This window comes from Leuciscus leuciscus, assembly GCF_965113295.1.
Source record: "Leuciscus leuciscus genome assembly, chromosome: 1".
Classification (NCBI taxonomy): Eukaryota; Metazoa; Chordata; class Actinopteri; order Cypriniformes; family Leuciscidae; genus Leuciscus; species Leuciscus leuciscus.
In genome coordinates this window covers 22,635,806-22,660,322 of record NC_138725.1, presented here as the reverse complement: position 1 = coordinate 22,660,322, position 24,517 = coordinate 22,635,806, and the positions used below count along the sequence as shown (strand labels likewise).

The 24,517-nt window shown below is 39.8% G+C and overlaps 1 protein-coding gene and 1 long non-coding RNA gene across 3 annotated transcripts; both read right to left on the bottom strand.

Annotated features, from left to right (window-relative positions):
* Window positions 1-1,271: 1,271 nt before the first annotated feature.
* On the bottom strand, window positions 1,272-6,876 carry LOC309500525 (uncharacterized protein). Of its 2 annotated transcripts, XM_082172135.1 has the most exons (3): window positions 2,653-6,876; window positions 1,863-1,882; window positions 1,272-1,485 (listed from the first exon to the last, which is right to left on the bottom strand). In XM_082172135.1, exon 1 carries the CDS (start codon window positions 6,676-6,678, stop codon window positions 5,218-5,220), a length of 1,461 nt encoding a protein of 486 aa, XP_082028261.1. In that variant the 5' UTR covers window positions 6,679-6,876; the 3' UTR covers window positions 1,272-1,485; window positions 1,863-1,882; window positions 2,653-5,217. The 2 variants fall into 2 exon arrangements, with proteins under 2 accessions (XP_082028261.1, XP_082028260.1); XM_082172134.1 differs by having other exon boundaries at window positions 1,272-1,882.
* A 12,656-nt stretch (window positions 6,877-19,532) lies between these two features.
* LOC309503880 lies at window positions 19,533-24,410 on the bottom strand. The gene is made up of 3 exons (XR_014207914.1): window positions 24,098-24,410; window positions 23,682-23,744; window positions 19,533-20,094 (listed from the first exon to the last, which is right to left on the bottom strand). It is a non-coding gene; the product is annotated as an uncharacterized lncRNA (long non-coding RNA).
* Between the last annotated feature and the right edge of the window lie 107 nt (window positions 24,411-24,517).

The following is a 24,517-nucleotide window of genomic DNA, read 5'->3' as shown; positions in this document are numbered from 1 at the left end:
GTCACCGACCGAGGCTATATTACCTCCGGGTCAATTCTATCGACGTGTTACACACAATATTCACAGCTGGTCACGATTAAAGACGTTCCCAATGCGCTGAGCAGTGCAGCATCGATTGTAGCTTTCGAAAGGGAACACATGGTGTTCCATCTCCATTACATGGTTTATAAGCCCAAATGTAAAAATAGAGAAAACTGACCAAAAAGGGCTTAGTCCCCAGAGGGTTAAGAGAAGAATCTTCAAGATTCTTATAATACTAATGCGTCACAAAGTTAGCAAAATGTAATGTAAATTAACAAATGGGGGACGAAGTTTGGAGTTTATAGAGACCAAACATGCAAAACATGCTTTTGGTTAACCATAGTTTGCAAAGTTTGAAACATTAACCCATTAGAGTTTACAAGAAAACATAGGCCAAACCACATAAAAGGAAAATCATGAGATGGGAAAATTAGATAAATGTTTATACATTTCTCAAGTGGTTATACAGTATATAGAATATATAGGATTAACAGGGTTTATTTCTCGTCCTCAGCTAGAATTAAGTGAGTGTCCCAACTCTCTGGAAATTCCTTTTGGGGTCGTAAAAGTATTCTTATCAGTCTTACTGTGTCCTGTAACAGGACACCGGGTTCTGCCAGTGTTTTCACTTCATTTGGGATGTTAGTTTCGGGGGAAGTTTCATAGACCTTTGTTGGGAGAGTGAGTTTGCTGGATTATTCATTAAATATAATGAATAATTAGTGTGTGTCTGATTGGTCCAGACGCTACACTAGAAAGATACAGGGAGGAGAGTGTATCAGGGCTGGAGCTAAACTCTGCAGAGCTGTGGCCCTCTAGGACCGAGTTTACCCATCCGTGGCTAAAACCTTTGCTTGCGAGATGAAAAGTTTTGATTGCACGTGATAGTGATATGCGATAGTTTGGCCACACCCACTACACACTCCTGCCAGTCGGACTGATAACAGCTCCAAACCCTAAAAGCTCCACATTTCACAACTCCACGAAAATGTTTTCTGGATGTATCCATGCACAAGAGACACAAGCATAACATATTGTGCAAATCAAGAAGATCACATTTGCTTTTATTTTGGCCTTATGGACAATTAGAGACATTCTGTTTAGAAGGTTGTGTAGGCTGTCTGTATATGTGCACTGCATTAAAGCTAATTTGTTTTTAGTTTTTTCACATGAAGGAAAAGGATGCAAAAAGTAAAGTGTTTACATTCATTTACATTCATATCAGTTCTACCAGAAAGACTCGGAAGATAAAGTGATGTAACAAAGCATATATTTATTGGCTGCCCGGCAAGCATTGTAAAGTTCTTTGGCGTAGGCCCCGTCCATAGCTCGTAATCCGAGGGTAGCGGATCTGCATCTCCTGCCTGGAGACGAAGGCAGGGGCGCAGCCGACCCCCCTAGAAGGTATGGACAGGACCATCCTGGTGGTGGTGGGGAGGATGGAGGTTGATGTCGCGTCGGCATCTGCGAACTCAAACATGAGTAAGTACCATCTTTTATACAGAAAGTATGAAGACGTGATTGGATAGAGATGAAGGTAATAAGTGACGTAGTGATTGAGTCTTCCTGGCAGAACTTAGCTAAAGCTTCCATTTCTACCAGAAAGACTCGGAAGATAAAGTGATGTAACAAAGCATATATTTATTGGCAGCCCGGCAAGCATTGTAAAGTTCTTTGGCGTAGGCCCCGTCCATAGCTCGTAATCCGAGGGTAGCGGATCTGCATCTCCTGCCTGGAGACGAAGGCAGGGGCGCAGCCGACCCCCAAAAGAAGGTGGATTAAGAACCACCGGGACGGGGCCAGCCTCCCCCCAAAAATTGATAGATGAAAAGCATACGCACCGGTCGTGAATCCTGATTTTCTGAAAGATAGAAAAGGAGTTAACATAGTCAGTATGATGAACGTAAGATGGATTTTATGTACCTATGTTTGATTATGTTTTTTTTTATTTTTTTTTATTTATTTATTTATTTTTTTATTTTATTTTTTTTTATTAACCGAACCTAAACGGCCTTGTTAGACCACGCAGATATAGCCACGTTAGACCAGACATATACAGGCCTCGGTAGACCACACAGATATAGCCACGATAGGCCAGACGTACACAGGCCTCGGTAGACCGCACAGATATAGCCACGATAGGTCAGACGTACACAGGCTTCGGTAGACCGCACAGATATAGCCACGATAGGCCAGACATATACAGGCCTCGATAGACCACGCAGGTATAGCCGCATTAGACCAGACATATACAGGCCTCTCTAGACCACACAGATATAGCCACGATAGGCCAGACATATACAGGCCTCGGTAGGCCACGCGGATATAGCCACGATAGGCCAGACATATACAGGCCTCGGTGGACCGCACAGATAATAGCCACGATAGGCCAGACGTACACGGCCTCGATAGACCACACAGATATAACGTTAGACCTAGCATAAAGGCCTTGATAGACCGTACGGACGATACCATATGGCTGTAGCTATATATATATATATATATATATATATATATATATATAATTTTTTTTTTTTTTTTTTTTTTTTTTTTTTTTTTTTATTAGACATGGAGACGAGGCCACGCAAGGCCATTATCGTAACACCACCACCAGTATTGTATGAAATTTACCTGATTTGTTATTGGAGTGCTTGCTGGGCTTCGAGGATGGTTTTTGAATCGGGTCTGATGTATGATTCAAATGCTGAAGAAGACCATCTGCCCATGATCTTAATAGCTGACGTTGAGATTCCTCGTTCAGCTGCTGCGGTAGCTGCCCCGATCCTGAATGAATGGCCGGTATAGAGGGAGGGGGATAGGCTGCAGCTTTTGATAACAGTGGTTAAGTGAGTTCTGAAACAAGCTTTGGAAAGGGGTGCTCCGTTCAGTAATATAAATAGCGGTGCGTATTTAGAAGTTCTAGGCCGGATTTTAAGAAATTTAACCATAGCTGTGAAGGGACAGAAATTATTATCGAGTTTTGACAGTGTTAAAGTGACGCCGGAACCTTGAGCATCAGTTTTAGAGTGCTTAAGAAATAGTGTGAAGAATTTAGGTCCAAAGCGTAGATCAGAAAAGGAAATGCCGCGGGCTGGATCGAATTTATTAGATTCTGAAGTAAATTCCCCTGGACGCATAAACCCATAAAAGGCAGATAGAAACACTGCCTCTAGAAGGATGTTAAGGTATGCAGAAAAAAGGCCATTGCGGACAGAAATGATTAGTCTATGCAATAAAGGCAGGGAAATTGGCAGGCGTTTGTCTGTTATTTTGTTGGAAGATTTAGCTAACCCCTTAAGCAGTAAACGAACGGATGGTTCAGAAAAAAGGCTTTGGAAATTAGGATTATAATATTTCGCGTAGAATTGGATGCCAGCGAGGAGTCTGCGAATAGAAGAGATTTTAAGATTGCGATTTTCAAAGTTAAAAACGAGAAAGGAGCAAACGGTCGAAATAAGAATAGGAAAAACGGAAATTTGGAAGGAGAAGCAAAACATAAGAAAAGCAGACCATGCAGACGTATAGGCTTTAAGTGTAGAGGGAGCGACGCCTTTAGAAATGTAATGTTTCACTGACGTAAGCAGGTCGTTTAGTTTAGTATCATGTCTGCTAAGGGAGGGCAGGTTGCAGGATCCGGGCTGGCTGATGGGCACAGCTGTCTGAAAGTCTGAAATCGAAATCGAGAGAGAGAATCAGCAATAACATTGCAGCGGCCGGGTATGTGTTCAGCTTTAATGATGAAATTAAAAACGACAGATTGCCAAATTAACCGTCTCAAAAAAGGCATGATCGTATTGCAAGATGATCTACCTTTATTAATGATGGCGACTGTGGCTTCGTTATCGCAGAGCATCGTGATACGTTTGCGTGACCACTGTGGGCCCCAGATGACACTGGCAACGGCTATAGGATATAACTCGTAAAGCGCGGATGAAATGAAGTCGGATGCTGTTTTAGGAAAGTCGTTAGGCCATTTTTCTGCGAACCATTGTCCTTGAAAGAACCCCCCGAACCCGATGGAAGGGGCTGCGTCAGTGAATAATTGAAGTTGAAGCGATGATTCAAAATCGTCGTTGTAGAAGAAAGAAATGCCGTTCCAATCGTTAAGCAATCTTTTCCAGAATTGAATGTCAGACAAACAACCTTTGTCTAGTTGAATCTGATCGCTTAGTTTTTCTGCGGAATGGGCCAGAGTTAACAGACGTGAGATGAAAGCCCTGCCTTGCGGTATGATTCTCATGGCGAAATTTAGGTGTCCGAGTAGCGAAAGCAAATCGCGCTTTGATATGGAATGCAGGGAGGGAAAAGATTCCAAGAAAGACCTGATTCTTGAAAGTTTTTCGGGGGGAAGAGATGCTTGCATTAGATTTGAATCCAGAGTAATCCCTAGAAATTCTAATGAGGTAGAGGGTCCCAAAGTTTTTTCCGCAGAAAGAGGAATGCCGACGTCACTAAAGATAATTTTAAGAATGTCCAGAATTGAAGATTGCGGAGATGGAAAATCGATTAACAGAAAATCATCGAGCAAATGGAGAACGAAAGGGAGCTTGCTGACATTCAGCAGGATCCAGCACATCGCTTCAGAAAGGCTATTAAAAATGTGAGGGCTACTCCTGCACCCGAAAGTTAGTCTTAAGGCAAAATACAATTTGGAATTCCATTTAACGCCGAAGAGTGGCCAGTCAGAGGGGTGGATTGGCATGGTTTTAAAAGCATCAGTGATATCTGCTTTAGCTAGCCAAGCACCTTGACCGGCTATCTTAATTAGATGGATGGCATTGTCGACCGAGGCGTAATGTAGAGAGAAAGGTGCTAAAGGTATGCATTCGTTTACACTCGCTGTGTAATCAGAATGAGGGGATGACATGTCGAAGATAAGACGTTTTTTACCGGAGTATTTCCGTGTTGCGACGCCGATGGAATTAATGCGAAAAGGCGAAAAAGGAGGGGAAGCAAAAGGGCCAATGATATAACCTTTATTTATCTCTTTCTCTAGCAGATTAGAAACCACTTCTGGTTCAGTAATAGCAGATTGCAAATTTTTTCCTATGAAAGAGGTGGTGAGATTGGAAAGGATGCCCACCCGAAACCCTTGAGACAGACCGGTGATTAGATAGTCGACAAAAGTCGGATCGGGGTGAGAAGAAAGGTAGCTAGAGAGTTTAGGAACATTAACTGGAGTAGAAGGGTGGCTTTTCAGAATTTTTTTCGAATTGGGGCTTTTCCTCGGATTGGAGGTTTGTACCGGCGTGGGCAGACCGATTTCGGGTGCGGATCCTTGCAGAAACTGCAGATGTGTTCATATTTACATTGAGAGAAAGAACAGACAGATTCATTAAAATTGTTACAAATAAAGGTGCCGTTGTGTTCTGAGATTAAGCGATTCTTTCTGTCATATGCAGGCCTTACGTGATCAGCACCTTGGACAGCGCGCGGTTCTTGGCTGGCGAGAGCTTTGGGGCAGAAAGACGCCGAGTGTCCATGAGCGCTACAAATGTTACAAGCCAGCGTTTTTGCGCCGCCAAAATGACGGACGAGCAGTTCGGTGTCAGTCACGGACCAATCCAGTCTGGAGTTAAAAAGCGAAATGAAGGAAGCTGATTTGGCGGAGAATGATTTATGGTACTCGTAGAATAATGTACCGCCGTAACGTTGATTGAAGTCTGCCATCATAGCTAAATACAAATCCAGCTCTTCCCTTCGATCTGGAAAAACCTGACACAGAACGTCTCTGAATATGCTGAAAGCGATAACGAATTCTGCGAATGTAAGATTCCGTTGTAATCTGGGATCGGAAGTTTTAAGCAAGACTGCCACGTCACCGCAGTCAACCACCTTCCTGTCAGCCGCAGGCGAAGGAAGCAAAAGTGAAGCAAGGTTTAAATCTTTACCTTGGATGATGTTTGTTCTGATGTGAGGAGACACCGTAGCAGCGGCTGGAGAAACAAAACGCCTACCGAATAGCTGGGCAGGGGCTGCTGTCGAAAGGTTAAATGATGAAGTTTCAGGTGGAGCGGAAACATCCTGAAATGGAGTTTGAGCAGGTTGAAGAAAAGTTGACGGGGCTGAAGAGGTAGAAGCGAAACTCGAAGGATCGCTTAATCCGCTGGCAGAAGGACGAAATTGGGGAGTTACTGCGAAGTTGATAGCCGGATTCGGATCATTGGAGATAGCAGTAGAGTGTTCGAACTTTGACATCCTCGATTCGAGCCCTTTGACAGTTCGAGAGAGGCTTTGGACCGCTTGGAGAAGTTGAGAGTTAAATCCGTCAGGCTCGGTGATATCCGGATGAACAGTTGCCCGAACGTGCGGCGTAATTCTTTTACCGGGATGAGGTGACGATGATTTGGCTGTTCTCTTTCTGCCGGCTTGCTTTGAATGGCCGGGCGCTGAAGGAGTCGCGATATTAGTGACGGACTCCGGTGGATTACCCAGAGTATTTTGGGCGAGAAGAAGAAGATCCTCTCTGGACAGACCTTGGCTGATGGGAATGCCAGCTGATTCCAGAGTACTGTACATGTCCTCCGTAGACCACGCTGCCCATAGCGAGTCACGGCATTGGAGGCGCGTGCTGCGCCGTGTTGGAAGAGGAGAGGGCGGAACAAACTCGTCATCAGAGTCTGAGTAGTCGCAGACGATTGGGGTATCGTTGGACATTGTTGGTTAGCAGTGAACGCAATCAATTGATGTCGCGTCGGCATCTGCGAACTCAAACATGAGTAAGTACCATCTTTTATACAGAAAGTATGAAGACGTGATTGGATAGAGATGAAGGTAATAAGTGACGTAGTGATTGAGTCTTCCTGGCAGAACTTAGCTAAAGCTTCCATTTCTTGCTAGAACTAGAACATATACGGTAGCTTTAGAAAACATTCTACATTTTACAAAATTATACAGTTTATTTTATTAAAACACTTTTGGATGTCATACTGTAGAAACATTACTATAATCAATGATATGAAATTAACACACATGACAGTCTAGAAGAGATCAGCTGATCAGAGCACTACATGATGATTATATCGTTATCATCACGTAGCTGACATCATCTGATCACATTTTCTCTTACTGTTCTTGCCATAACACACAGTTCCAGCAGCCAGAGAAAAACTAACATTAAAACATCAAGAGTCAAACTGCCCAACTAAAGCAAACACTGAGCATCATAATGATGACATCAAACCAAACTATTAATGTCAATAAATCATCAACATCTAAACCTCTGTTAATCTCAATAAGAACTTTTCCACACATATGACAGAAATATATGGGGTTAGAATGGTTGCATTATTCCAAATAAATAGATACATATTTACAAATAAATGTAAAGAGTTTCACAAAAAAATATAAAATTCACAAATAAAAAGATTAAGATCCAGAAATAAATGTAAAGAGTTTCACAAAAATGAAAAAAAAAAAAATCACAAATACATAAAATGAGATTTGCAAATAAAAAAATATTTACAAATGTTTTATTTTACAAACACAACTGTGCCTGGCATTTATTTGTGAACCGCTTTCTGTGCATTTGTAAATCGCTGCACGCATTTGTGAATTGCTTCTTGTGCATTTGTAAATCCCCTCACGCATCTGTGGCTTTTGAAACACTTCTAGCGTCGACGTGCAGACAAATCCACAAATAAGTGGACTCCACCCACCGTTTACTCAAGCCAATCAGATAACGCCCACATTGAGCTGGCCAATCGTAGCTCGTTCTCACTACAACCAATCACGTTTGGCTTTACACTCTGGGCGGGAACTGATTATTGCACCCTTGAAAGGAGCAATATTAATCTTTGGGCGCTTCGTTCAAATTGAGTTGAACTGTTTGTGTGGTTAAAACTAGCGTGTTTGAAATGTTAACACAGTTTTCCCTACTTGACGTCTGTTTTTAATCGTACTTATATTACGGGGCAGCGCGACACGATGATTCATTGACAGTAAACGGATGCCCGTTCTTCTGAAGTAGCGGCTACTACACGCAATTACACGAGGACAAATGATTTGCACATTCGCTTTGCCCAGTGTAGATAGACTTGCATGGTGTAGACACGATGTAAGAAATTACAGAACATAAGATTTTGCCTTTTAAAGCACAATCGCAGTGACAAATAGATATAGGACATAAGTAAATGGCATGTAGAATACCAAATATGAGCCAAATGACCAAATGACCACCCAAATGTAACAGTACGAGCCTCAGCATCAGTGTGTACTGGGGTTGGATGCTGCAAATAAATATCTTGCAATGCTGAAAAATACATCTATGCATTTAGCCTACTTTAGATGCTGTAAGTTACTTTTACCATAAAAAACTATTAAGTCTGATTAATATGAAATATTATTTGTGTGATCAAGTGTTTTAACCGATCAATAAATGCATCGCTTGCCGGGCATATTTCACTTTTAAATGCATGATATCTCTTGGAATGCAACAACCTGTCACACGCTTAAAAAGAACCCACCTATATCTTCTCTACAAACAAATGGAATCGTAATACAGGTATTTAATATTTAAAATTCTATATATAATGCTCTATAGATTGTTAGAACCACGGAGCTGATCTTATGCGACATTAAAACTCCTTGACTGAAGAAGTGGGAAAAGCTGTTGGCTGTTGTGTGACAGTAATTTCCCTTTCACCTGTTACACAAACTCATGTATTTATCACAAGGTTGAACCCAGTTATTCATTAGTCAGCTACTTATTGATGCTTTTCTGTTATATCTTGAATAACGTGACGCTTCCATAACGCGTTGTTCCCATTACCGAGATGTAAAGCGCTGTTTCTCTGGCTTTTTCCAAGGCTCATAAAAATTGTGGCTTGGCTTGATACACAGTCTAATGGTCTAATTCTAACAAAATCCAAATTTTAAACTTCTTTTGCTGTAGCGATTTTATGGGCCTTACGCATAGGCTACACTTCCTATTTGAGCCAATGCAGATGATGAATGAGCAAAGTTATTTCAGAGCAAGAACGCCCAAAGTGTAAAGCCAAACGGGATTGGTTGTAGCGAGAACGTGCTACGATTGACCAGCTCAATGTGGCTGTTATCTGATTGGCTTGAGTAAACGGTGGGTGGAGTCCACTTCTTTGTGTATTTGTCTGAATGTCGACGCTAGGGGTGCATCTCAATATCCCCCCTCGTCTCCTCTCTCCTCTGTCCTCCATCCTATGACCCGGAAACCGATCGAGCTCAGCCATCTTGAAGGACATCTTAATTCTCTGATTGCACCGCGAGGAGTCGAGGATCGAGGAGTGAGGATCGAGGAGTGAGGAGGCCTCCAGAGGAGTCATGAGCGAGGAATCACAGGTGTATCCTATGCGGAAGTGTTTTATCGACTAAACTTGACACATGTATAAATTCTCCTCCCCCTTCACATAATTTTTTTGTGAAACTCTTTACATTTATTTGTGAATATGAATCTATTTATTTGGAATAATGCAACAATTCTAACCCCATAGAAATAAAGTCAATCTGGTTAGTAATAAGTGAAGCTGGTAATGCTGTTTGTGGAGTTGTTTAATGAAGTTGAAACCTGACATCAAATGTTTAGACGTCAACCCAATTTTAATTTTCAACCCAAATTTGACGTCTAAACGATGAAGTTCATGTCCAATAACATTTCTAGCTGGGGTGACCTCATATTGTGGCCATAATATGATCACACAGTGAGTGCGCTGTGAGTTACACTTTTAGCTCACTGTGACTCACATTGTGATCATATGGAGAGATCACTGTGAGATCAACGTGTTGACTGGGATGTTAATGAAAATAAATCTGGCCTTTTATTTGTAAAAAAAAAACAAAAACACATTTTAATCTAAACTTGGTGTCACTATTTCTTCAGGGTGATCAGAGTTTTTTCTTTGTTTTCTGAGAAGAAGAAAATAAAACGATAAACAATCCTCTGTAAGTTTTTGCTATTTTAAAGATTGTTGCAGATTTGCTCTAAACTCATCAGTATTTTATTGTAATATTGTCGGCATCTCTATTTCCTCTGGGTGCTTCGAGTCCTTCCTCCCTGCAAAATAAAAGCATTGACTGACCTCTCGTATGTGTTTTTATCATGATTGCAGATTGTTCCAGATCAGATGAGTGTGAATCATCAGATTGTGTGCGGCTCAAAACTCACCAGCTCTTCTTGCACAGATGATCTGAAGAAGAATCACAGTAGGAGCAGCAAACACTGCGATCTCAACAATAATCACAATCACTGCAGGAAACATGAGAGGAAGAAGAGAAACTGTACATGACTGAAGTCAAGGGTATTCAACTATCAACAGTTATTGATGAAGCTTTTACAGACTGACTGATAGTTTAATGTTATAAAGCTGTCAGTATAAATGAACGTGTCGTACCTCTGTATAATAATCCAGCATTCACACTGACTTCAGTTTCTCCTGGATCTGTGGATCACGTCTGTTAGTTCAGTTCAACACATAATGCCACATATACACAACATCATCATCACATAATACCTGAGCTTCACATCACAGAAATGATGAATATGTGCATGAGTCTGTCATCATTATCTTCTTACTTCAATCTCAAGGTGTCAGGAGGAGAAGGACTATCGCCATTGACCAAAAATAAATCTATTTGATGCTTTATTCATTCATAGATATTCATGTTATAACCTTAATATATCATATTAAATATTAACGTTAATATGATATTATATATTAATAATAACCATAATATATCATGTTATATTCATGTTATAACTCCTTTATAAATAAGTTTCTTTCGACCGTGTGGAATGGGCATACTTATTTTATACTTTGGAGAAATTCGGCTTTAAGGAAAATTTCATTTCTTGGGTGAAGCTTTTATACTCGTCCCCTTTGGCTTCAGTTAGAACAAATAATAATCAGTCTTCTTATTTTCCTCTTTATCGTTCAACGCGGCAAGGGTGTCCTTTAAGTCCTCTTTTATTCGCTGTGGCAATTGAGCCTCTTTCCATTGCGCTTCGTGGTGACCCGCATATTAAAGGTATTGTGAGTTGTGGGCAGGAACAGAGAGTGTCTCTATATGCTGACGATCTTCTTTTATTTATTACTGACTTCTCTGTGTCAGTTCCGGCGGCACTCTCTGTTCTTTGCTCATTTGGATCCATTTCTGGATACAAGTTAAATTTAAGTAAGAGTGAGCTTCTACCTCTTAATAAAGCAGCACATGAATATCCACTTCACACCCTGTCGTTTAAAGTTGCTCAAAACAAGTTAAAATATCTTGGGATTCAGGTTACTGCTAAGTTCAAGGATCTTTATTGCGCTAATTTCACTACTCTTCTGTCTCAGGTACAAAGCAGTTTTAACCGTTGGTCAGTGTTGAACTTATCCCTAGCTGCTCGGATTAATAGTATTAAGATGAATGTTCTTCCCAGGTTTTTATATTTGTTTCAATGTATTCCGATTTTCCTTCCACAAATTTTCTTTCGTAAATTAGACGCCATTATTTCGGATTTTGTTTGGAATGGGAAGCCACCAAGATTGCGCAAACAGTATTTACAGAGCCCGAAGAAGCTAGGAGGTATGGCCTTACCCAACTTTAAGTTTTACTATTGGGCGGCTCATCTTAGAATAATTCAGTTTTGGCTACATTCTGGTCCACAATTATTATCGTCAGTCTGGTTGGGAATGGAACATTCTTCCTGTAAGCCTGTTTCACTTTCAGCTTTGGCTCATTCGCCTGTTAAATCACCTATAAAAAGTTACACAAAAAATGTCATTATTAAGACAACTGTGAAGATTTGGAATCAGTTTAGACGTTCCTTTGGTCTTCAAACATATTCTATTTTGGCGCCAATAACAGCTAATTACTCCTTTCCTCCATCGTTAATTGATCGTGCATTTGAAGTTTGGTCCAATAAGGGTATTAAAACATTTAAGGATCTCTATATTGATAACACTTTCGCCTCATTTGAACAGTTGTCCCAAAAATTCTCCCTCTCAAAACAACACTTTTTTAGATACTTGCAGATCCGTAATTTTGTTTTTCATAGGTTCCCCCAGTTTCCTTCTATACCCTCTGACACACCCCTAGATATTTTTTTAAAACCAGCTCCTGCTTTGAAGGGTATGATCTCATTCATTTATGCCCAGATTCACTCACTCAGATTGGTTTCTTTGTCGTCAATTAAAGCGCTATGGGAGGAAGATCTGGGGATTGCGTTCACTGACGATATGTGGGGGAATGTTCTCGACAAAGTGCACCGCTCTTCAATTTGTGCCAGACATGGACTCATCCAATGTAAAATTGTACACCGTACTCATCTGACTAAGACCAGGCTCTCTAAGATGTTTAGTAATATTGACCCGACTTGTGACCGATGTCACCAGGCAGCAGCAACACATATACATATGTTTTGGTCTTGCCCAGTCCTAACAACTTATTGGCAAAATATTTTTGATTCCTTGAGTGAGGTCACAGGGAAGAGATTAGTGCCTGATGCGGTCACTGCACTTTTCGGGGTAACTCCGGTTACAATATCATTGTCTGCGGAACTCAAGATGTTCATAGCCTTTGTTAGTTTGTTAGCGAGGCGCTTGATACTTTTGAAGTGGAAGTCTCCTACACCTCCATCGTACTTTCATTGGATTAGGGATGTCCTTTACTTCGCCAAACTAGAAAAAATTAGACATTTGTTAAGGGGCTCCCAGGCTAAATTCTCAAAGACGTGGGATCCCTTTTTTGAATATGTGGGGAAGTTGACCTTCCCAGATAATCCTGAATAAATTTAGTGTCCCGCGTCTTTGCTGCAAACGATTGGGCAGTAGTCCTCGGATCGTTACTCACAGCTAATAATTAATGTGTTTTTTTTTATTATTTTTTATTATTATTATTATTTTTATTTTTTTTTATTATTACATTTTTTATTTTTTTATTATTATTTATTATTATTATTATTATTATTATCATATATATATATATATATATTTTATTTTTTTAGGATGTTATGTTTCTGTATTCTATATGTGTAGAGGGATTTTGTTTGTTCTTGTTTCATGTTTAAAATTGAATAAAGAGATTTGGAAAAAAAAAAAAAAAAAAAAAAAAAAGTTTCTTGCACACTTGCATTTCTAAGTTTGCAGAAACATTGAAATGTGGAATATCTATTTATTGACGGCATCTAAAACATATGTTTCCTGTATGAAAACATTCAAATGCACAAATATTGAGGAATCCTTCGAGGTTGATGTATGTGCCAGTGATCATGTGATCATGAACCTTGTGTAGAAGCTGCTGCTGCACTGTAAAAAAAAATCGTAATTTTAACGGCAAAAAACTGTAAAAAAGCAACGGAAAAGAAATGTTAATTGCTTAACAGTATGTACCCTTACTATATACAGTGAAAAACTGTAATAGCTCTCACGGGACATTTCATGTAATTTTACAGTAATATACTGTTAAATGTACAGATTTTGGAAGTACACTGTAAAAAAAAAACTTACCGTTGCATTTACCGTACCTTACCGTAATAAATACGGTAGCATTTTTTTTGTTTCTAATTTACAAAGTTTTACATCATTGAACTAAAAATGACGGTAAAAAACTGGTAGCTGGTTGCCAGTACTTTACCGTAAAAAATACGGTATAAATATTTATGTTTTACGGCATTGAACTAAAGTTTACAGTAAAAAACTGGCAGCTGGTTGCAAGCGATTTACTGTAAAAAATATGGTAGTAATATTTTAGGTTTTACGGCAGTGATCTAAAGATTACGGGAAAAATATTTTAGTTTTTACGGCACTGAACTAAAGTTTACGGTAAAAAACTGTCAGCTGGTTGCAAGTGCTTTACCGTAAAAAAAATACGGTAGTAATATGTTACGAACCCATCAAATTATTTATGGATCGACATAACATATAAAAGACCACAGAGATTCGATGACAGTGTAAATAAATAATTTTAATTAAGTGATACGCCTTAGCGTACGCAAAGCATGGTGGCAAAAATAAACATAACAAAAACAAAAGAAAACCCTGACCCACACTATTCTTCAAAGCGGATGAAACTTGCCTGCCTCCCGTTCAAAACAAAAGACAGAGTTTGTGTGAGTCTTCCGGGTCCTCTTTCTCCTGCTCTCCACTAATCTATACTAAATAATATGCAAAAACCCATCACCAATTACCACCAGCTGTAAAATAAATACAATAAACTAACAAACAATAATCCCATATCGGGATCGTGCTTGTGAAACCAACATTGAACCAAGCTCTAAACAAGTACAAAGGAAGCAGCAGGCCGAGCACGCGTCGGAGCTTGTGCTCCGCCTGCTACCAGGAGCAGATGGGAAGTGAGAGAGAGCCCCCGGTCTCCAGACTGGGCGTCTTTAAAGCAGTTGCCCCGCCCACAATCACAGCCGGCGGGACCTCACGTGATCTGTATAGGAAATTAAAAACAGATAGAAATAACCGCACTCAGCAGCAGGTAACCGTGGCCATTTAGCAACGTAACACCCCCACCCTTAAAGAAAATAAATTGTTGTTTAAATGACAATATAAAATATACAAACCATTAATGTTCAACAGAAAGAAAAAAAAAAACTGCTAAACTAAACAGAAAAAAAAATTAAGGTGCAATCAATACACATTTTTTTTTAAGCACAATTTATTTACAATATTTTCCTTCAAGCACGGGACAATGCATCTGCAACTACATTGTCGCGTCCTCGGATGTGCCTAATCTGCAAGTTGTACCCTTGCAAAATCAAACTCCACCGCATTAAGCGCTGGTTAGAATTGCGCATGCGATCGAGAAAAACCAATGGGTTGTGGTCGGTGTAAACCACAACCGGACATGCGGCACCTCCGACATAGACCTCAAAGTGCTGAAAGGCAAGCACAAGAGCAAGGGCTTCCTTTTCTATGGTCGAATAAGCACGCTGATGTCGGTTAAACTTGCGCGAGAAGAAACAGACAGGATGTTCAAGACCCTCCTCGTCATGCTGCAAAAGAACAGCCCCCGCTCCAAGGTCGCTCGCATCAACAGCGAGGGAAAAAGGCCGGGAAAAGTCAGGAGCAACCAACACAGGCGCAGTAGTCAGCAATGCTTTAACGGACTCGAAAGCCACTTGACTCCGTGAAGTCCAGTCGAAGGTCACTTTTGAACTGAGCAAATCAGTGAGGGGTGAGGCAAAAGCAGAGAAATTTTTGCAAAATGACCGGTAGTAACCTACCATGCCCAGAAAACGGCGGAGTTCGCGACGAGTGGTTGGAGGAGGATAATTCAAAATCGCCTCAACTTTTGACTGGACAGGACGCACCTGCCCACGGCCAACCACTTTACCCAAATACACCACGGTGGCCTGGCCAAACTCACATTTAGCTAGATTGATGGTTAAATTAGCTTCTGATAGCCTGCGAAACACAGTAGAAAGATGGGCCATATGCGAAGGCCAGGTGGCACTATAAATGACCAAATCGTCTAAATAGGCCTCGCAATTAGGCACACCATCAAGAACGCCGTTGATAAGCCTTTGAAAGGTGGCGGGAGCGTTCCGAAGGCCGAAGGCCATGGCGGTGTACTGTAGGAAGTGGTCGGGTGTCACAAAAGCTGAAATCTCTTTGGCACGGAATGTCAGCGGAACTTGCCAGTAACCCTTTAATAGGTCGATTTTACTGACAAATACCGCTGAGCCCAAACGATCAACACAATCGTCAATACGTGGTAATGGGTAACTATCAGGTTTTGTAACGGCATTCACCCTCCTAAAATCCGTGCAAAACCGCATGGAACCATCACTTTTTGGCACCAGCAAACAAGGCGAACTCCATGGGCTATTACTAGCTTCTGCAATGCCATTTTTCAACATGAATTTTACCTCACTTTGAAACAACAACCTTTTATGTGGATTTGTACGATACGGATGCTGTTTAATTGGACATGTAACCCCCACATCAATGTCATGTTCAATTGCCGTTGTTCGACGAGGCACATCAGGAAACAAACTCTCATTTTTTTTAATCAAGGAGATTAAATCGTTGCGTTCTGATGTTGATAAATTAGACAAAAATAAATCTAAATCATTAAGAACTTCAGAATTCTTCATTCTTCCTTCAATAACCTCCATCGATGGAGTACGACCCTCATCTTCAAGGTGAGGACTCGCCACAACACCGTGTTGTACTGACAGAGACGCATTTTCTCCTTGTCCCACAACCGCCAGTGAAGAAACAACTTCAGCACCACGCGCCTTGGACAGCGCCGATTTAGTTGCGCAAGCATTTTCACGGACAGTGGAAGTGCAAGGCGGGGTAAGTTCCGAGATTGAATCTTCTCCTCGATCACAGTACAATTTTAATCGGTTAATGTGACACAGTGTGGTCTTTCTCCTTCGATCTGGAGTAGAGATGACATAATTCAAATCATTCATTCTACGAGCAACGCGATATGGTCCACTATAACGAGCATGTAAAGCGGAACCCATCCCCGGAATCAGCACAAGAACTTTATCACCAGGACTGAAACTTCGGGAAACAGCCTTCTGATCAAACCTCTGTTTCATTCTCTTCTGACAAAGACCTAAATTGTCTCTGGCCAACTGACATGCACGGCTGAGCCTATTACGCATGTTGGACACATAATCAGTCAAACTGGAACACTCTTTAGGCTCGGCGAGCCACGACTCTTTCAACAGCTTTAAAGGTCCACGAACCGTGTGTCCGAAAACCAGCTCTGAGGGGCTAAAACCCAAACTCTCCTGTACCACCTCGCGTACAGCAAAGAGAGTAAGCGGTACACCTTCATCCCAATCACGCTGGAACTCGAGGCAGAAACACTTAAGCATACTTTTCAAAGTTTGATGGAACATCTCAAGTGCACCTTGAGTCTGTGGACGGTACGGGCTGGAGGTAACATGATGGACAGCGAGCTGACGCATAGCTTGCTCAAACGCACGGGACATAAAATTAGTACCGCGGTCGGTCTGAATGGTTTTCGGAAGGCCAAAAACAGAGAAGAAACCCATCAGGGCTTTAATAATGACAGGAGCTGTGATTTTACGGAGCGGTATGGCCTCTGGAAAACGAGTCAAGCTACACATTATGGTGAGTAACCACTGATTCCCAGATTTTGTTCGAGGCAATGGGCCAACACAGTCTAGTATAACGTGTTCAAACGGCTCAGACGTAACCGGAATCGGCTGTAAAGGCGCAGGCGGAATCACCTGGTTAGGTTTACCAGTGACCTGACATAGATGACATGTTCGGCAGTATCTCACGACATCCCTTTTAATACCTGGCCAGAAAAAATGGCGTAAAATCCTGTCAGTAGTCTTATTTACGCCAAGATGACCCGCGAAGTGATGGTCATGAGCTATACTCAAAACGTTATCACGAAAAGAAATTGGGACTACAATTTGAAAGAGAACTCTCCACTCATCTTGCGCTGAGGCCATAAGAGGTCTCCACTTGCGCATTAAGACACCATCTCGTAAAAAATAGCCGTGCGGCGAATGCTCAATGTCTTCTTCAGACATAGCTTCTGAAAGAAGAGAAGACAGAGATGGGTCAATTTTCTGTTCCTTGATAAGCTGCTCTCGACTCATAGATAAATTAGAAACATCAGAGGAAAACGACAGTGAAGCAGAATTCAAAGACAAATCACTATCGCTAGAGAGTGAAGGTCGAGCAATAAAAGTATCACTAAGATCAAGTTGATCCTCAATTTCATCTTTTTTTTCTTTCTTCGCCATCGCACGAGTAACCACGCTAGAGGTAAAAACCTCAGGGAAATTAATTGACAGGTCATCGGTACATGATTTTGGAAATGCATGAGACACTATTGGGCAAGGCAAAACTTTTCCACCACACAAATCGTTACCAAGCAGCACAGCTACATTTTCAACAGGCAGAGAAGGGCGTACGCCCACGGTAACTTTGCCAGTGACCAATTCAGACATAAGAGAAATCTCATGCAGAGGGACATTAACATAACCCATTTCAAATCCACGTACAAGAATACTATCCCCAGTAAAAGTCTTCTCACTAAAAGGCAACACATCTTGTACGATAAAGCTCTGTGAAGCGCCAGTGTCACGCAGAATTTTTACAGGAATTTTTGAGCGTTCACCGGGCAAAGAGACAAAGCCATCCATTATAAAAGGCGCAAAACTGTGGTTATCAGTATCGTCCCTACTCACAGGCAAGTTCGAAACACACAACCCTACCTCTGATCTACCAGAAGCTGGTTGACTCGCTACCTTATTTTTACGTTTCAGAGAATAACACTCTGCCAGAACATGGCCACGTTTCTTACAGTACGCGCAGGTCGGAGCTGTAACGTTAGACCCCGACGGACGCCAGTCTGAAGAGCGGCCAGAAACAGGCACGGTTTCTCTAGAAACCTTGGACACATTTGGATGACTAGAAACGTTTTGTGAAAATTTTAAATTAGAAGGAACACGCTTGTGTGTGAGTACATACTCATCCGCAAGTACAGCTGCACGAGCCGGAGTCAGATTCTGATGCTCACTAACATGGGTAGCGACTATTTGAGGAAGGCCGTTTTTAAAATCTTCAAGAATAATCAAATCACGAAGAGATTGAAAGGTTGTCACTTCTTGCGAGCTAAGCCAGCGATCAAATAGCATTTCTTTTTCTCTAACATACTCGACATGTGTAAGAGCTTCAGGTTTATGATAATTGCGAAATTTCTGTCGATACGCCTCAGGCACAAGAGCATAAATGCGCAAAACAGCATGTTTAACTTTCTCGTAATCTGCTGCGTCTTCCAGAATTAACGAGGAATAAGCTTCCTGCGCTTTCCCAGTAAAAACACACTGTAACGTCATGGTCCAAATTTCTTTGGGCCATTTAAATGTTGTTGCTACGCGCTCGAAATGTGCAAAAAACTTATCAACTTCGCTCTCATTAAAAGGAGGAACAAGGCGAATGTTACGAGTTATGTCAAATTGATCTTGCCTAACAGAAACACCAGCCTCACGAGCCTTCAGCTCGAGCTCTTTAATACGTAATGCTTGCGCAAACTCAAGATCTTTCAATCTAAATTCATGTTCTCTCTTCTCCCGTTCTCGTACTGTCTGTCTATCAGCCTCTAATCTAATTTTTTCGCGTTCCCATTCAATTTCCTTCTCTCTTAACTGTAAACGTTTTAACCCTAGTGCTGCTTTACTAGGTGAAGGTGGAGGTTCAATAGGAAAACGCTTACCCTCAGGCAATGTAGATGCATCCGGAGATACTTTCAAAAATACTCCAAGTTCTCGCAAACCTTCAAGAAGCCTATCCTGAAGTTCAGCCTTGGAAGGGTTACCACTCACCTCAAGTTTATAGTGGCCAGCAATTCTAACAAGGTCATCACGCGTAGCAGTTAAGAAAACCTCCTGTGAAGGAGCGAGAATAAAGGCATCTAAATTAAACATTGCGTTAAATAAGAATAGGTCCACCCTAAACGAAAAAAAATTAAATACACTAACGAAAAGTCACCGAAAATCCACGGCATAATTAACAAAAGGCGATCACAGCAAACTAATGCGCGGACGAGCCCCCATTTATATGTTACGAACCCATCAAATTATTTATGGATCGACATAACATATAAAAGACCACAGAGATTCGATGACAGTGTAAATAAATAATTTTAATTAAGTGATACGCCTTAGCGTACGCAAAGCATGGTGGCAAAAATAAACATAACAAAAACAAAAGAAAACCCTGACCCACACTATTCTTCAAAGCGGATGAAACTTGCCTGCCTCCCGTTCAAAACAAAAGACAGAGTTTGTGTGAGTCTTCCGGGTCCTCTTTCTCCTGCTCTCCACTAATCTATACTAAATAATATGCAAAAACCCATCACCAATTACCACCAGCTGTAAAATAAATACAATAAACTAACAAACAATAATCCCATATCGGGATCGTGCTTGTGAAACCAACATTGAACCAAGCTCTAAACAAGTACAAAGGAAGCAGCAGGCCGAGCACGCGTCGGAGCTTGAGCTACCAGGAGCAGATGGGAAGTGAGAGAGAGCCCCCGGTCTCCAGACTGGGCGTCTTTAAAGCAGTTGCCCCGCCCACAATCACAGCCGGCGGGACCTCACGTGATCTGTATAGGAAATTAAAAACAGATAGAAATAACCGCACTCAGCAGCAGGTAACCGTGGCCATTTAGCAACGTAACATAATATTTTAGGTTTTATGGCATTAAACTTCAGTTTGTCGTCCCCTTGGAATTATAAGGTTCTATCTGCGTTCTGAGCAGTTTTGAGATATTGAGCTTCAAAGTTTTTGCATTACATATAGGAAAATTTATATGGGGAACAAGTTTCTTTCAAACATGAAAATAACAGGGACCCTAAATGTATTCTAAATATACAATATCAAAATCCTCTCAAATTTGTAAATGGGGATTTTTGGAATGGGTCAAATGCAGATAGAACCTTCTAATTCTACAAAAACACTTTTCGCTTAGAATTATAAGGTTCTATCTGCTAAAACATTATTTGAACACTAAATATAAAATTATTAATGTTGTAACAATATCTCAACATGTGTTAGAAAGTAAAATTTTATCCTTTCTATGACATTTATTTCATATTTTTAGCACTTCCATGTATTTAGGACATTTCAAATTAAGCAAGGTAGGTCTAAATATTTTGTCCAGTGCAGATGTTAATTTTTGATACCAATTTGGTGGGTAATTAAACACATTATTGCAGAAATTGTTACTTTAATCTTTCTTTTGTTTAGACCGAAAGCAGCTACTGTAATACATCTGAGCAGGACTTTATTCCACCTAAAGTGGGCCAGGTAAAATGGCTTTCTCTCTAGACATCAGTATGGCAGAAATAACATGCTAATGTTTATTGTTGTAATTAAGACCCCATCAATTAAATTGTTGACTATTTGACCTTTAAGGCTTAATATTGTAAAAATTAAGACATTTTAAGACTTTAAAAACTGCAAGAAAACAGACATGCTTCAGCAAATTAATTCATAGTTAATAATCATTGAAAAATGATTCACTGACTATATAATCACAAAAAATGTCGGACTCATTTTTTAAAGGGATAGTTCACCCAAAAATTAAAATTCTGTCATAATTTACTCACCCTCAAGTTGTTCCAAACCTGTATGAATTTCTTTTTTCTGCTGAACACAAAATAAGATATTTTGAAAAATTTTGGTAACCAAACAGTTGATGGACCCCATTGACTTCCATAGTATTTTTTTTTCCTACTATGGAAGTCATTGGGGTCCATCAACTGTTTGGTTACCAAAATTTTTCAAAATATCTTATTTTGTGTTCAGCAGAAAAAAGAAATTCATACAGGTTTGAAACAACTTGAGGGTGAGTAAATTATGACAGAATTTCCATTTTTGGGTGAACTATCCCTTTAAAACACAGAACTATAATACTCTCTGTGACTCATTTTTTAAAACACAGATTTATACTCTCTATGACTAATTTTTTGATTGGTCCTCTTCTCTGCATTCAAAGTGCTGATTGGCTCACGCAGATAGAACCTTATAGAGCCAAGTTAGAGTTCGACTTTGTAGATAGAACCTTTTTGTTTTTCAATAAAAAGTCCCAAAATGTACACAACTTAAAAAAAAAACATAATGTCAATAAGTTGTCACAGAATAAGAATATGTGAATAACTCAATTTTGACAAAAATGTCAGATAGAACCTTATAATTCCAAGGGGACGTTATGGTAAAAAAAAAATTATAATAATAATTGCCTTCTGTGGTTTCCTGTAATTTAAAAAATATTGTATTACTAACCAATTTGTCATAAAAGTTATTATTGAGAATTACCAGAGGTTTAGACGCTGATGTTTTATTGAAAATAATAAAGTTTGAAGTTACCATTATGGAGATTAATGTTTGCTGTAGTTGTGCTCTTGACCCTTGACTTTCTATCTTTAGATATTCTCTGTCTGCTTTAACTGTGTGTTTATAAAACACGTTCATTATGGCATGAAAATCAGAGAGAAAAAGTGATCAGGTGATGTTGGCAGGTTAATGATTGCATAATCGTCATGTAGTGGCCTGATTCACTGATCTCATAAAGAGTCTTATCTTTCATTGTATGAGAAATGTTTAATACTAATATTTTTCACATTTTTGATGTATGTCAGTATAATAGCTCTGTGACCCCACCGCATGCCAGCCAGCAGTGACAAACAGATATTCTGAAGAACTTTAAAATACATGGTGCATAAAAAAAGTTTTAAACTACTGTATGATTTAGACCAACACAGACATCAAGAATCAGCGTATGGATCTGAACAACGGTGACAAATCAACAAAATAATCAGATAAAACTCTGAACATCACAAAACAAGCTACTAAAAAGTTGCAACAAAAACAACAGCAAAAATAAAATCAGATATAATAATAAAAGAAAATACTGAAGCAATTCAGCATAATTTATTCATGCTGCAATGCATGCTGGGAGATATTGATGAGTTTTGATTGAAGGCTCCCATCAAGTGCACTGCGCTTTTATCATCACCGTTGTTGAGACTCATATGCTGATTCTTGATGTCTGTGTGTGTCTGAAAGATACAGTAGTTCAAACCTTTATTGTGCACAATGTTTTAAAAATACTTCTGATTATCACAACACTGATGTACTGCAACAGCAATTAATAACCCATAATCAAAGAAAAGACTCTAAAAAAGCTCAGTGAATCAAACCACTACATGATGATTGCCATCATCAACACATAATCAACATCACATGATTCATTTTCTCTCTCTGATTTCCCAGCCATAACCAACGTGTATAAACACAGAGTTACAGCAGACAGAGAAAATCTAATGTTAGAAAGTAAATTGTCAAGAGCCCAACGAAAGCAAATACTGATCACCATCATGACTACAAATGAAACAATAAATCATCAACATCTAAACCTCTGTTAATTCTCAAACATAACTGTAGACGTCTGACAGAAATAAAGTCATTCTGGTTAGTAATAAGTGAAGCTGGTAATGCTGTTTGTGGAGTTGTTTAATCCTCCTCTGCTGAGATCTTCACAGATTTAATGTCTTCTTTTCTCTTCAGTTGATTTCATCTTAGGCTGTGGCTGAAGTCAGTTGTAGTTCTTGTGTTTCTGCTCTCGTCGCTTCTCTTTTTTTCTGTTCTTGTTGTTTCTCTAAATTGACATTCCCAGAATTCCCTGCGTGACACTTCACATTTTATGTTATTTCATTTAAATAATTATGTTTCTTCTTAGTTTTTGTTATCAGTTATGTACATTTGGGGTTTATATTACATCATATATTGTTTAATGAATGTTTATGGCATTATTTGGAGTCATGTGTGTGTCACCATGATTGTGTTTTGTATTTGTGTGTATCACACTGTGCACCTTCTTTATATTAACATGTGCCTCAGTTTGTGGAAAACGAATGGTGTACTTTAAATCATCATGTGCTTTTTTTTTTACCACCTGCATTATTATTATGGTAGTAATCAGTATATTACAAAGGTATAAAGCAGATTTTAATACTTTAGTGAAATTGAATGATAACGTTTATCGGTTTATGAAATATAAGGGTTGTCCCGTGAAAACTAAAAGGTTACTACTGTATTTTTTATGGTAAAGTACTGGGAACCACAGCTGCCGGTTTTTTACCGTAAATTTCACAGTTTTTTTTAAGTGTGTAGTTCGTTCATACACACCTGGAATCAGAGAGTTGACTGTGTTGTCTGGAATCAGTGTTGTTGCTGTAGTTGATGTTACAACTATTAAAAACAAGATGGAAATATAAATATGATTACACAATGTCAAGGCATTTCTTTTACAAAATGCAGTAGTCTAGAGCAGCTCCGTATCAGTGTGACGCTCCTGGGATGACATACTAACATGGGATGAGTTGTGTTTAATAAATAGTGAGTTACACTAGCTGTATGATTATTTTGCATCAGACAACAGACTGTACATGACCTGTCATATTTATCAAAACTCACTGACAAATCTGATTAAAGAGCTTTTTTTGATGATAATATGTGTGATGATAAAGCAGTCTGTGAGAGCCAGTGCAAACCACTGAAGCGAGAGACTGATGATGTGTGACAGTGATCATGTGATCATGAACCTTGTGTAGAAGCTGCTGCTGTAGTTCGGCTTGATGTCTTCTCAGAGTTTGAGCTTCTGACTGGAGTCAGTGTTGTTGAAGCGACTGGAGCTGCAGAAGATGAATGTTCAGACGCATCAGGACATTAACATCATATTTTCATATTGATCATGACATGCAGTTTGTGTTCAATCATCACAGCTTACAGTGGCAGTAGTTGAGAAGAGAGATGTTACTGTATCATTTATTCCTGGTTTATATGAGAGTGAAACACAGTGAGCTGCTTCCCATAAACCTTCAGCTTTCCTGAATCAATGACATTATTAAGCCTTAGAATTCCTCAAACTGCATACAAATCCTTATAATTCCCAATATTGACGTCCCTCATGGGTCATACATGAAATATTGCATAAATCAGAAGAGTCTATTTTAGCCTAGTAT

What these genes read in the sequence shown, in the direction of transcription:
- LOC309500525 (XM_082172134.1), bottom strand. Translation starts at nt 6,678, where the DNA reads ATGTCCAACGATACCCCAATCGTCTGCGACTACTCAGACTCTGATGAC.